Source organism: Crinia signifera, chromosome 9 (genome assembly GCF_055691185.1).
Source record: "Crinia signifera chromosome 9, ASM5569118v1, whole genome shotgun sequence".
NCBI classification, from domain to species: Eukaryota; Metazoa; Chordata; class Amphibia; order Anura; family Myobatrachidae; genus Crinia; species Crinia signifera.
The window spans coordinates 32279475-32292813 of NC_139225.1; the positions used below are offsets into that span (position 1 = coordinate 32279475).

At 43.9% G+C, this 13339-nt stretch overlaps 1 protein-coding gene across 2 annotated transcripts in view; it reads left to right on the forward strand.

The window, feature by feature from the left end:
- FAM120C (family with sequence similarity 120 member C) overlaps nt 1-12109 on the forward strand; it is a 41487-nt gene extending 29378 nt beyond the window's left edge. The window contains exons 10-16 of one of the 2 annotated variants that reach the window (XM_083158715.1): nt 199-448; nt 540-654; nt 763-972; nt 3541-3742; nt 3845-3959; nt 4367-4427; nt 5133-12109. In XM_083158715.1, coding sequence (XP_083014841.1) covers nt 199-448; nt 540-654; nt 763-972; nt 3541-3742; nt 3845-3959; nt 4367-4427; nt 5133-5357 — 1178 coding nt within the window. In that variant the 3' untranslated portion in view covers nt 5358-12109. Of the gene's footprint in view, nt 1-198; nt 449-539; nt 655-762; nt 973-3540; nt 3743-3820; nt 3960-4366; nt 4428-5132 lie in introns of both variants that reach the window. The other variant, XM_083158714.1, reaches the window with a different exon arrangement.
- The last annotated feature ends 1230 nt before the right edge of the window (nt 12110-13339 follow it).

Genomic DNA, 13339 nt, shown 5'->3' on the forward strand with positions numbered 1-13339 from the left:
GCATATGTTAATTGTGAAAGTTGCAGCGGTTGGTTTAAGATCGGTGAGCAACACCGGACGAGCCCCCACATTAGCACTACAGATTGTTGCATTAACATACGGTGGTAGATCTGGCTGTTGTACAGTGTAGAGGACCAGCTTATTACTTGGCCTTGGTTAAACATCTTGAACATAAATTCTGTGTCTTTGCCTGTGCAGTTCCACCAATGATAATCAAGGAATGGTCCGCCTACAAAGGGAAGTCTCCTCAGACTCCAGAGCTGGTGTCCGCCTTGACCTTCAGAGAATGGACGTGTCCCAACTTGAAGAAACTGTGGCTTGGCAAAGCTGTAGAAGACAAGAACCGCAGAATGAGAGCCTTCTTGGCATGTATGAAGTCGGACACTCCGAGCATGCTCAACCCAGCCAACGTCCCAACTCATCTCCTCCTGATGTGCTGTGTACTGCGGTGAGGAGAAGTACTGCACTGCTTCGCAGAATTCAGGGGGTTATTGGATGACTCAGGAAAAGATGGAGTCACAGTCTCTTGTCGTTTGCAGGTACATGATGCAGTGGCCTGGAGGAAGGATATTACTTAGACATGAACTGGATGCGTTCTTAGCACAAGCAGTTTCTGCACAGCTATATGAGCCAGACCAGCTGCAGGAGCTTAAGGTAAGAGCCAGATTGTGTTCAGGGCTATACGTTCACTGCATCATGTTCTGTGATATCTGTGGCCTCTAAAGATTGCCCTGAAATTAATACACTGATGCCATCAAGCAGATTGAAAAGCTGGATGCCCGCGGGGTGCAACTTGCGTCTCTCTTCATGAACGGGGTGGATACTGCACTATTTGCCAATGATGCCTGTGGACAGCCGGTTCCCTGGGAGCATTGCTGCCCATGGATTTACTTTGATGGGAAGCTATTTCAGAGCAAGCTGATCCGAGCAGGCCGGGAGAAAGTCCCTTTAATTGAACTCTGTGACGGTCAGGTAAGAGATGCGCCTTGTGATTTTTCGGCCTTGCGGAGAATTAATTCTCCCTCTAGGAATATGTGGGGATAAGTGAGGCAGCCATGCCAGGATTTGTGATACATTGCTTTGTCCATGTGCAAAAGGGACATCAGATTTAAATTGGGATATTGGTCTCATATAAATGTTACAAATATCAATCCATTGTAATTAGACCAGGTGCTTCCTGTCCCCACCAGTGTTTCTGAATGACCGAATGCCTCAATTCTTCACTTGTCAGTGTAATTAAAGTGCCAAGGTTTAGCAGTGAAGGGAATTCTCTTCCTGGGCTGCCTTGCTTATATAAGCTATGCTGACAATGTAATCTATGCTGTCATTCTTATATGTTGTTGCTTGCGGGCCCCAGGGTGAATGACAGTGAATAGGCTTTTGTTACAGCTATGGTTTAAGCCTGCTGCTCCCCACCACCGGAACTTTCCTCCTTCCCTGTCACACTCTCTACTTCTCTCCAAAGCTTCACACAATCTCTCAACTCATGCTGCTTTTTCAAAGCCTCCCATCTCTCCTTCTAACTCTCCGCTCCTTCCTCGCTGTCCCCTCTGTTACAGTTGTGAGTCCAGATCCAAGTGGTCAAAAGGACCTTGCCTCTCCTCTTACCCTGACCCTACCTTCTCACAACCTAACCGGCTGCCCCTGCAGCCAAAAGCTCCCCCACCCTTGCAGCATAACGCAACCCCATAACTGCCTTCCGCTGCAGCATAACGTAACAGTCCTCGCAGGAGATGGGTCGCAGATGACAGCAGGAGGTCCTTTAGCCAACTTGTGTTCCGTCTGTCTGCCCGTCTGCTGTAGACTGTAAGCTCTCATGAGCGGGGCCCTTTTCTCTCTTCTTCTTCTTCTTCTTCTCCTCCCCTGCATGACTGGCACCAGATCTTTAGTCTCAACCAGAATGGCTACCTCTGTGCATACTGTGGCTGCGTATGGAGCAATGGTTATATAGCTGGTTTCCCATGTTCTGCAGTGTATTGTACATACTGTAAGTCCTTTGCATTGTTACCTTCTTGTGTTGCATACACGGTTTATGCTTCCGTGCGCTGTAAGGCATTGTAGAACCTTTGTGGCACTGTGGTAAATAACGTATAATGGGGGTGATTCAACACTGATAGGAATGGGCCGAATTCGACCCCGTTCCGATGGGTGAGTGTGCGTGTGCACAATTACAAATTTGCGGATGTACAGGCCGAGGGAACGAAAGGCTTCGGCGAGTTACACACTTGTTTGTTGCGGGGAGGGACCGGGACGGAAACGGGGCCCACCTATGGAAACGGCCAGAGTTTTATGGGTGTCCCCAGGTGAGCCGATGCCTGCCGGGGCGGGTGGCTGACGTCGCAGGAATCGAATGATTTATTCTGCTACCGAGGGGGTTCGGGGTGGGTTGAATGGGCGGCGTTTTAGCGCTCGTTAAGCAGCGATTTAGCCAAGCAGAATAAGGCCCAATAAGTCTTATTTTCCTTCTTCAAAATTGTTTTTATTGCAAAGGATGAATATTACAGTATGGAATAACATGAACAGCATCATATATTGCAAACATTTTTCAGTTTTTCTTATGATATTGAATGCATCTATGAATTTGAAAATCAAACAATAGAGATTATGGTATAAATGTCCAATAAGTCTTATTCTCCACCCCCGGGGAAATCGATTGGAGAGGGCGAAAATCGTTCAGTGTGTATGAGCAATTCTCAGCCCAGCGATCTTCCCCATTATCGCTGTCCATACAATCGTCCAGTGCGTAGGCCCCTTTGGACTGCGGCTCTTGGGTTCCACTTTACCAGAAAAGTATACTTTGAATAAGTAACTTATGACCTTATTATTAATAAATTGTGAGTTTGAATTGTGCACCTGCAACCTTGTCTTTGTATGCAGTACTACTGAAAGGTCTCCGCGGGGTCGCACCTCTCATTACCGGTGTGCACCTGTATGGCCTTAGAAGGTCGTGAGATTTAACCCTTTGCAGTCCAATTTTTATTTTATTTTTTGCAATTCAAACAGTCGGGTTTAAAGGTTTAAATTACTTGTCATTTTTTTTTATTATTCAAAAATGGTCTACATTGTACGTTGAACGATGTTAATGTTCTTATTTTAAAGTGGCTCACCATTGGATCTGCTACTAGCGCTAGGGCTGTTGAGTCTGACTAGACGTTGGACCTAAAAGGGTTAAGAATCACAGAATATCAGAACTAAAGATTAGGTTTTCATTTTAAGTTGTCACTTCAAAGCTTACGGTTACAAAGATTGAAATAAGTATTTAAATTTCACACAAGTTACTAGAGTTTTAATAAAGAATGAAATGGGGAAAAAACAAGATGTGAACAATGTGGCAGTGAGGGGCCTTCAAGAAGCTGCTTTAAAATAAAATTGGTACATACAAGGCCTTGCTGCTCTAGCCGGATGGCATACTCCCAGGCACTTACATACATTCATTCTCCTGCAGATCATATTTGAGGCATGAGTGTGTCGCCATCGTCACGTGTTCTCCCCTTTTTTCTATTTTTTAATACATGCTGATTATGATCTATATTATTACAGGGAGAACAGGCGGCCAAAGTGGAGAAGATGAGACAGAGCATTTTGGAGGGGATTAATCTTAATCGCCAACCTCCTCCACCACTTCTGCCTCCGCCTCCTTTCATGCCCCCTATGATGCCACCATTTTACCCCGTTCCACTCTATCCCAGGGCTATGGGTTCTATGCCCCCTCCTCCTCCTGGAAGAAACCGAGGCTTTTCAGGTGTGTGTTGTATCTGCTGACAGAACTGGGGTGGTCCCCTCTTGCTTGCATTCATTGTTTCTGTTTCCTCTGATGCAGGCGTTCATCCCATACCCCCACAAGGGGGCAAGCTGGAAATTGCCGGAATGGTAGTGGGCCAGTGGGCCGGCAGCAAACCTTCCCGCGGCCGGGGAGCTTTTGGCATGCAAGTGGTCTCGGTTGGGGGTCCAGGAAAGGGGTAAGCAGTCAGAAATATCATTACTGTATATAGATAATGTACTAATGGCTGTTCCCGGGAACACGGTTTGTGGGGCCTCATTCATCCTTGGGGACCGATTCAAGATCGATGGTTGTGATCGAAATTCGGCCTCAGCCCTGACGGTTGGCGTTGGCGCATGCTCATTTGTTCGGCATTGGTGTTTATGGGCATGCTAGACAGTGAATGAACGCTGCCTAACGAGCCAAACTGAATCAGGCCCATGATGTGTGTGTGTGTGTGTGTGTGTTTATAGTCGGCATGAATACTGGGATGCGTTATATTACATTTCCTTGTGACTAGTGCCATTTGGGGCTTGCAGTTAACTTGCGGTATGAAGAAATGACAAACAGAAGTGAATACATTGCTGCTTTCTTCTTTTTTCTCAGACGTGGAAGAGATCCTGCTGTTAATAAAGTGACAAAACCAAACAAAAAAGTGAACAAACAGGTGAGCAATCATTCACACCTTTATCGCCTAGGGTCATTAGAAGCCGGCCTGTTTCCTGGGCCTATAGGATGGGCCAAGACCAGTCTTATGTATGTGTGTGTGTATATAAACCCATCAGCCATAACATTAAGCCCACATGCCTAATACTGTGTAGGACCCGCTTGTGCTGCCAAAACAGCTCATACTCTGAGACCTGGACTCCACAAGGCCTCTGATGGCACCAAGACATTACCATCAGATCATTTATGTCCCGAAAAGTTGGGAATTATAGCCTCCATGCTGTAGCTTGGACTTGTTTGTCCTGCACATCCCACCGATGCTCGATTGGCTTGAGATCTGGGAAATTTGATGGCCAATAATTTTTATCGTGTTCCTCAATCCATCCCTAAACATTGTGCCGTCTAGAGGGGATTGCCGGGTTTCACTCCGATATAGCACATCGATGTATCTTAGAAGACCATCTTAGGGGTTGGTTCGGTTAGGGACAATCTCCCACTGTACATATTGCCCGTTACGCTCTATGTCGCCAATTTGACTTCGCTCCTTATTAGGGTATGAGGCAAAGAAGGGCGTTAATACAGACTTGATGTGCTTCGGTTAGACTTACAGTGCCCCTAACCCATCCGCCCTCAATGTTCTGCCAGATAGGCAAAGGGACAATGTTATATAACAATTCTGAGTTTGTGTTCTTCTTATCCGCTCCAGGGTTCCACAGACAGCCGCAGCCCATCCCACGTGAACGGGACCAGTGGAAATGCAGCGCCAGAGGAAGAATCCAGCCCTCAAAGCGTAACATGTGCCGTATCCCGTGAGTGCACTGACCCTTGCAGCAACGGCAACACCTCTCACTTGGCAGGAATGAGCAGTGAAGAAGGGGACAATTGCCATGACAACAAGCTGGGTCCAACAGCACTCCAAAAGGAGGAGTAAACAGTGCAGGCATTGGAGGAGGAGTGTCCAAGGGAGGTACAGGGCCCACAAATGTATCCCTCCACACCTATATTTACCGAATATCTTCATGGTGCTTTGGTTGTTGAGTGATTCCTATGTCACCAGTCACTCCCCCCCCCCCCCCCCCCCCCCCCCACGACACACGCTGTCTTCTGTACCTTTTAGAATTGCACAGTATGAAGACAATGGTTGTCGTACGGTGTTATATGTGTTACAAGGCTGCTAACAGTCTCTGGTGACTTCCATATTTCCCTGGAGACCGAATGGGATGGGCAAGGATAGATAAAGCCTCAGCTTCTCACCGTTATGATTGACACGCAGTGAAGTAGGGCTGCGCTCTGCTCCCTAGCAAAGTCTAATTAGTCAATACCCGTGTCAGACTGCTGACGCCACCCCGCACTCTCACGTTTCTGTGCCTCCCTCACTCTCTCCTCCAACGGCCCTCCCATTGTGGAGTCCTCCTGCACCAGACTACCACAACCTGTACATAATGTGGGACTTTTTGTCAGAATTTTATTAATATTATTTTTTATATGTACATATATCTATATATATATAAAAATATATATAAATATATATATAAATTTGGCCTTTGTACAAAAAAAGGAATTTCAGGAAAGAGACTGTCATGGGCAGATTTTTCCTGCCTTCGGATAAGGTCAAGCCTGTGTTGTACTGGGTCATATTGTTTGGTCCAAGTAAGAAGCTGAGAATCTGCCTCCCAACTCTTTGGTAAAATCCCAGCAACTTTGACAAAGTCATGCCACCGACACGGTGCCGCCTGTGACGGCTCCTCCCAGACGAGGCCGGCACAGTCCCAACCCGCAGTGTCTCAATACATGACTACATTTACCGTTGTGCTAGTAAGCTCCTGTAAAAGAAATCGGCAGGGCAGCATCTTCTATTCCTGACAGGTGGCCACTAACATGTACCCTACGAAGGACGTTACCCATTTGTAATGTGTGCTTCTGCTCCAAGGCATTTTGCTTTTTAATAAAGAAAGGAGGCAGGGAGAAAAGGGGCTGGTGGTCTAGAACTTAGTGTTCAGTTGTGGCCCCCACTGGTAACAAATGGACTACCCATTACAGAAGAGGAGCTCGCCACACACTGCTTGACGCCATGGAGGTCAAACCTCAGTTTTGATGAAGGTATAATGTGAAAGATTGTATGTGCATAATGTTATCTGCTGGTACAAGCCACAGGTACAGGCTGAGTACGCATCTAGAACTTGTCTAACAAGGCTCACTGTGTATATTGTGAATATGCATACGTTTGTGCACAGACTGTACAGAGAGAGGCAGAGAGAGAGAGAGATCTATTTATGTAACCTAGAAATATATATTTAGGTAAAAGCCACATTTGCATCCTGAGCAGAACCAGTATTCCTCGAGAACGCTGCCGCTGCTGGGGGGAGGTCTGTGGTGATTCTGAACTGTACTCCGGACGTGTAACGTGCTACAAGAGGAGAGGGCACATTTAGCTCTCATGTCCAGCGCTCCATTTGGAAACCTCGCTCGACGCCCACCTCTCCGAATCTAACGATAATGAGAAAACTTTTTTTTTTTGTTGTTTTTGTTTTAGTTATTGCCGAAAATATACCCAAACACCCATCGGCCTTTTATCTGTTTGAGGCACTTGCAGTGCAGTGTGTGACTCTGCATCTGTCTCTAGAACTGTAGGGAAACTTTTATTTTGTCGTTCTATCTAACCTTAGGAAATAAACCCAGTTACTAAGTACAATGTAAATCCAAAACCTCGTCTACGTTTGGGATTCTAGGTATTGCTAGTAGGCAGAGTCCGCCTTTGTTTAAACTTCAATCAATTTTGAAATTGTATAAAAGGACCCTAAAATGTACAATGTATTAACTTTAACACCGTTTAATGTGTTAGAACAGACCCCTTTGTGTGTGGGGTTTAGAGGTTAGATTTGTCCCAATTTACCTTATAACTATCCTCGCTGTGGTTCTCTCAAATATATTAATGGTTTTTTAGGTACAGATAAAGCCGAGCTCATCGTTGCTGCGCCACGGTCACTTGTTTATTTGTTGCATCAAAGTCACACCCCTGGTGCAGAATAAATAGATGCACTCGCGTGGCGGCGTGATTGGCGCAGCGTCGATGAGCGTGGCTACATCTGTATCTGTTTTTGGATTTCTTAAACCAAGACTCTTTGCATACTCCGTATACAAATGTGTCCTCATATCTTTGCTACAGTAACACAAACAGCGCCTCTTGGCACGCCATGTGGCGTTACAATCTCCTAACATCGAGTGTCTTCTTTTTTGCCAAAAAATGCATCTTAAGCCCCATACACACTAGACGATATATCGTTAATTATAGGAACGATAGCAATAATAAGGCTATGTTGCTCATATCGTCCAGTATGTACGCCCGACATAGTTTACAGTACGTGCTCTGTAAAAGATATCTACTATCGTCTGTACATGCAGGTCGGTGTTGACTATATCGTTACTGCTGCAAGCTCAAGCGGGGGCTGGATGACATCACTGAGCGATCTCGTTAACAATATCGTTCAGTGTGTATGCACTATATCGTTTGTGCGGAAGCTCTGCTGATAACAGTATTGCTCTCGGAGCATACCCTCTAGTGCAGTGGTTCTCAAACTTGGTCCTCAGGACCCCCCAACAGTGCACGTTTTCCATGTCTCCACACAGAATCACAGGTGAAATAATTAGCTCCACCTTTGAATTTTTTAAAAAAATGTATCAGTGAGTAATGAGTGCACCTGTGCACCTGCCGGGTGACCTAGAAAACGTGAACTGTATGGGCGTCTTGTGGACTGAGGTTGAAAACTACAGCTCTAGTGTGTATGGGGCATTAGCCATTCATCTAGGATGAACAAGGGGACTGTACTGATTAATGTGATATGAGTAGGTCTCTGATCTGTCCACAAAGTACAATGTAGCAGTTCTGTTCTGCAATATACAAGCTTCCTATATCACATTAATCAGCAGAGTCTTATTGTGCGTCCTAGTCACATGGTGTTACTATGCATTTTCAGCAAGAGAAGAATCCCAATGTTCGCAGAGCTGCCTGGAACCTGGCTGCCTCCCTCACACAGGGCATCTCGCACTGCGTGGGGTTCTGAGGCTAGACGGATGAGGATGCACCTGGAGTTGCTTTGTGTTGCCAATGAGCAAAGGGTAGGCAACCTGCGTCTCTGAATCTAGGGGACTGACTCACCCGTAATCTCGGCCCATGCGTCCTGACTGGTGAATTCCTAATGAAATTATAGGCTGCGTGTTCAAGAATACTGGTTAACCTCACAAAGAGGAGACAGGCAGCATCCATTCTATATAGGCGACCGGTGTACTTTAATGAATGGGATTGCCTGGTCTGATATTTTATGGAAAAAAAAAAAAGCCAAATTCTTCAACTTAAAGGAGGCACGTAGTGACCTCGGCCTACTTTGCCCCTCTGACTGGGCAGCTTGGATCATATAATTAAAGTGCACTCTTTGGTTCCCCATATGTATTCCACAAGTGTATACGGTCCCTTATCTTGGAGACCATACTGATTGCACTACCTGTAAGTCTGGTTTAGATCTCCATATTGCGGTCATTGGAACATCTTTTCCCTCATACGAGTTTAGAAGCCTCTTCTGTTCTCTCTTGAACTCGTTCTATGTAGCTGCTCATTGAATGAACCCTTTGCGGTATGAATGATTTATGTGAGGTCCTATTGCGTAGTATTGATGATCGGTCCCCATTCCATTTGTTGCTATGGTGATAACATTTCCGAGTTACTGATAAGAATCAGATCGCTTGTGTCTGTTTAATTCTTGATGCTTCTGCAGAGGTAACTTATTCTCTGAGCAGCTACATATACAGTTTAAATCATTACCTTATAGACTCTATACGCATTTGCTTACGGGATTTGAGCGACTTTATTTGCAAGGACTCTTCTACGTAAACCCCATTTGGGAGCTTTCCACATCTGCCTAAAACCACACGGTGAAACAAATGGTTAGAATATGTATTTTGCTACAGATTACCGCTTGTAGCAATCAAGACGAATGTTAATCTACATTTTAGATAGCGTTGTGTTCCCTCCCTCCTGTGTTGACTAGACGGAATCTCGCGGTGAGACGATTTTGCCAGCGCAGAGCTGGTTTAATGTTATCGCAGTGTTGTGGCATCAGACAACAGCCACTTACATTGTGCCTATTGTTTTGTTTTTTAATCCAAACTTTCTACAAAAGAAGCGAGGTGATGTTACATCAGTGTCTCTAACCTCCAATATAATTCTCGCAGCTTAACAGGTTTGGCAATCGCAGTTCCCACTTGGCACCGGATTGGTAAAGGTGGGAGCCAGACCAGCCTTTTCTCCTCTGATGACGGCATCACTGGGTGCCCGCTGCTTGGAACTTTTTCTTTGATCATCTTTATCGAACATGTCCTGGGAACGTTTAACCCAGGAATTGTGACATAGACTCCCCTCTGATCACACTTTAGTCCACCAGATGGACCTGAATTCTTCCTCCTGGAGAATTCATTGCTAAATCGGCCTCGGAACAGGGCCCATTTTCTTACCACAGCCATTCTGGCTAACAGAGGGCAAATATTTTTGTTCATAAGGGGGGAACCTGATATTTCACAGGGGGAAAACAGACAGTTCCCACCCAAGGTGTCAGCTTGTGATATCTTCAATATGGTTTTATTTTGTAAGCAGTTGCAACTGAATACGTTTTTGTGTTTTTTTTTTTTTTTTGATCTTTTTACTGCATTTCACAACTGAATCTAATTTTAATCACACCTGAGCATTCACTTAATTATCCACTATTAATTGCAATACTGACGTAGTCTCTCCTTGAGTTGTATTACAGCGTACACCTTTTGTATATGCATTTTTTGGGGGGTGTACAATACACGATCTGCCGCAAAGTGATTAAAAAGTTGACATTTTCTTTTACCAACGCATGTATAAATGTTTTCACTAACCATAATCTCTGATGTTGATTTAAAGTAATTGCTAATCTCCGTTAGTCCATGTAATTGTTAAAAGCACTTTTCCTGCTACCTTTCTCATTTTAAATATTCTATTTGATATGGTCTTTTGTCTGCAATTAAGGAATGCAGATCAGATTGGCGTGTGTCTAAACCCGAATCATAAGTTTTTTTGTGTTTAAATTTATTTTTTTGCACAAAAAAAACTTGTTTCATGTCCGAAAGACACTTTCAGCGGAAAATGCTGGTTTAACCCGATTTAGCACACATAGCATGGAACCGTCTGTTTGCAATGTTAAACTACCCGGCTAGGTTTTTCTTTTGGTGTTAACGGGGAATTTAGGTGGGTGGATATATATATATTTAATGTAGCACTGTTTTCTTATACATAGTTTAAATTGACTATGGTAGGTTCCCAAGAACCCCTGTAATCTATACGACGTCAGACCGGTGTGGCTCGTGGCCTGAGGCGGTTGGGATGGTAGGATGTTTTGTGAACAGTACCTGTATATATCGCCTTCACATGGCGTAACAAGGTACATCTGTGACACTTACCTGATGTTACACAGCTGTTCAGAGACCAGCAACCTTCCATGACAACTCCGCTAAGGTTAACGATTAAGCCTTTTCCCTTCCTGTACTGTGACCAGTACACATTTAACCTCGATCTTCACAATAGTTTGTTTTCGAGCCGTTTCATCTGCTCGTCCAGAGACTTCTATTGGATCGGGCGTGGGGAAAAGACTGACATAACGCTGTCTACTACCGCTCATGTTTGCGATTTAACACCCAACTCCTGATCATTTCACTTTGACGGCATCTCGCGCCGGTAATATCCATACTTTTTAAACCTTTGTCATATATATTGTTTTTTTTTGTGATGATTTGTTGAGGATGGAACCCATCCTTATAGATAATTCTAACACAAACTGCTGAATCAATGTGTCTTTCAAGAGTTTTTTTGTGTCTTTTTAGATGTTCTAAAAATACATATAAACTAACAGAACATTTTCTTAAGATTTAAATGTAAGAAACGACAATGGATAAAAAAAAAAACTAAAATGTAAAATACAAAAAAAAAAAACTCCCTTGCACCTGAATCCTTTTTTTGGGTGTGAACCTGACCCATCTGTATCTGCTGCACATGTATTTGTGATATTACGCTTCTTTTATTCCTGGTTTAGTGGTAACTAATTGCTAATTGATTTTTAAAGAAGAAACACAACCTTTGAAAGAAAATCTTGCTAACTTTCAAAGTGTCGGTATATTTTGTAAGCCCGCTCCCTGTTGGACCCCCATTAATATAAACTTCCGCTTTCTCTTTCAGGTTCCTTTTTAAGTTTTTATTTTTAGCTAGGTTAATCTTACACTGCGATAAATCTTTGTTAGTAATTCATGTTTAATGGATACTGTCTGTGTTAATTACAATGACAAAAAAAAAAAACATGGCTTCTGGATTATATTTTTTTCCCCTGTTAATAAATGCCCCTTATGCTAGTCACCTGTTTAGTGGATGGGTAATGTGTAACTATCTCCCACTTCCCAAAATCTTCCCGTCCTGTAATCCCTATACCCCCCCCCCCTCCCCCTCCAGCATCTCCATAGTTTATCAATGTAAGTTAGAGCGGCTAATCTCTGGGAATGTCTGTCGTTGCTGAGAAGGTAAAATTACGATGCAGAATGTTTAGGAATGCTTAATGGAGGAGCTTGGTTTCCAGTTAGAAAGACTTACAATGCTTAATAAAGTCTATTCTTTTAGTAAAATGTGTCTCTTGCTTTTCTGTCCTTTTTGTTTTAGACCAGTCAGTGTTTTGATTCGACAATAATGCAACAAAAAAAGGGCCAGATTTTAGTTGTGTGTGTGGTCAACAAGGTAAACTGAATACAGAGGCAGCTGTTGTTGAACGAAGATTCACTTGAGGCTGGAAAGCGGGTATTCGTGTGTGGGGGCAATACACTGACGTTTTGCTTAAGGTGTCGGGAAACACTGCACCGGCCCTGTGTGTAAAGACAAAATATTCATCCAGTTTATAGCGGGTGCCGGATGACGATACAGACAGTTGGGGCTCCGACAGTCGTTAGTCGACATCGGAATCCCAACTGTTAAATACCTGACAGTCGGGATCCCAACTCATAGGGGGTCCAGGAGGGAGAATAGAACTTGTGGCCAGCACTGCGCGGCGAGCCACGAAGTCCACAAGGGGCTCCGTAGATCACGCCCCCCTGTCAGAGTCCCGGCAGTCGGAATACCGATGTTCGACTAATGATTGTTGGAATCCCGACTGTGTCCCGACTGTAATAGCAATGGCTTGTTATGATCAACCATTGCAAGTCTCATTTATTTTGGTGTGACTTGTGTAGAAGTCATATTAGTAGTGTAAAGGAAAAGATAAATCAGGTACAGGTTGAGTATCCAAACAAATGGTGGAGCGCTAACACAAAATTACATATGACCAATTGAGTATCACAAATATTTTATTTACTAATAGCTAAAAGGTTGATACGTTTTTAAAATGGCAATTGCAATTTATAAATAAAAAGAGTGTACAGCCTATTAAGGGACATATAGATATAACAATTGTACAGTGGGGGGTATCTCACTTGTTCCTAGAAATGCTCTCCAGAAATAGAGTAGGGCAATAGAGTAGGGCAATCTCCCACAAATTAATGGAAAACTAGGATGGCGGGTGTCCATAAACCTGCTGGAGTTCCCTTGGGACTTGATCCTGATTTTTGTTGGACCATGGAATTCAGTCCTTGGTGTAATGTCTCCAGATGTATTAGCAGGTGATGGTTTCCCTTGGATTTTCCAGTAAATGTCCAACGGTGGGGAAAGATGGAAATGTGGAGGGCTGGTTCAAGTAAGAGTCCTTTTGTAATCCCAAAGTAGATAGGCTGTAACCACTAGACCTTGAGGTTGAGTATCCCTTAACCAATATGTTCGGAACCAAAATAATTTTGGATAACGTATTATTCTGTATTTCATAATATTTT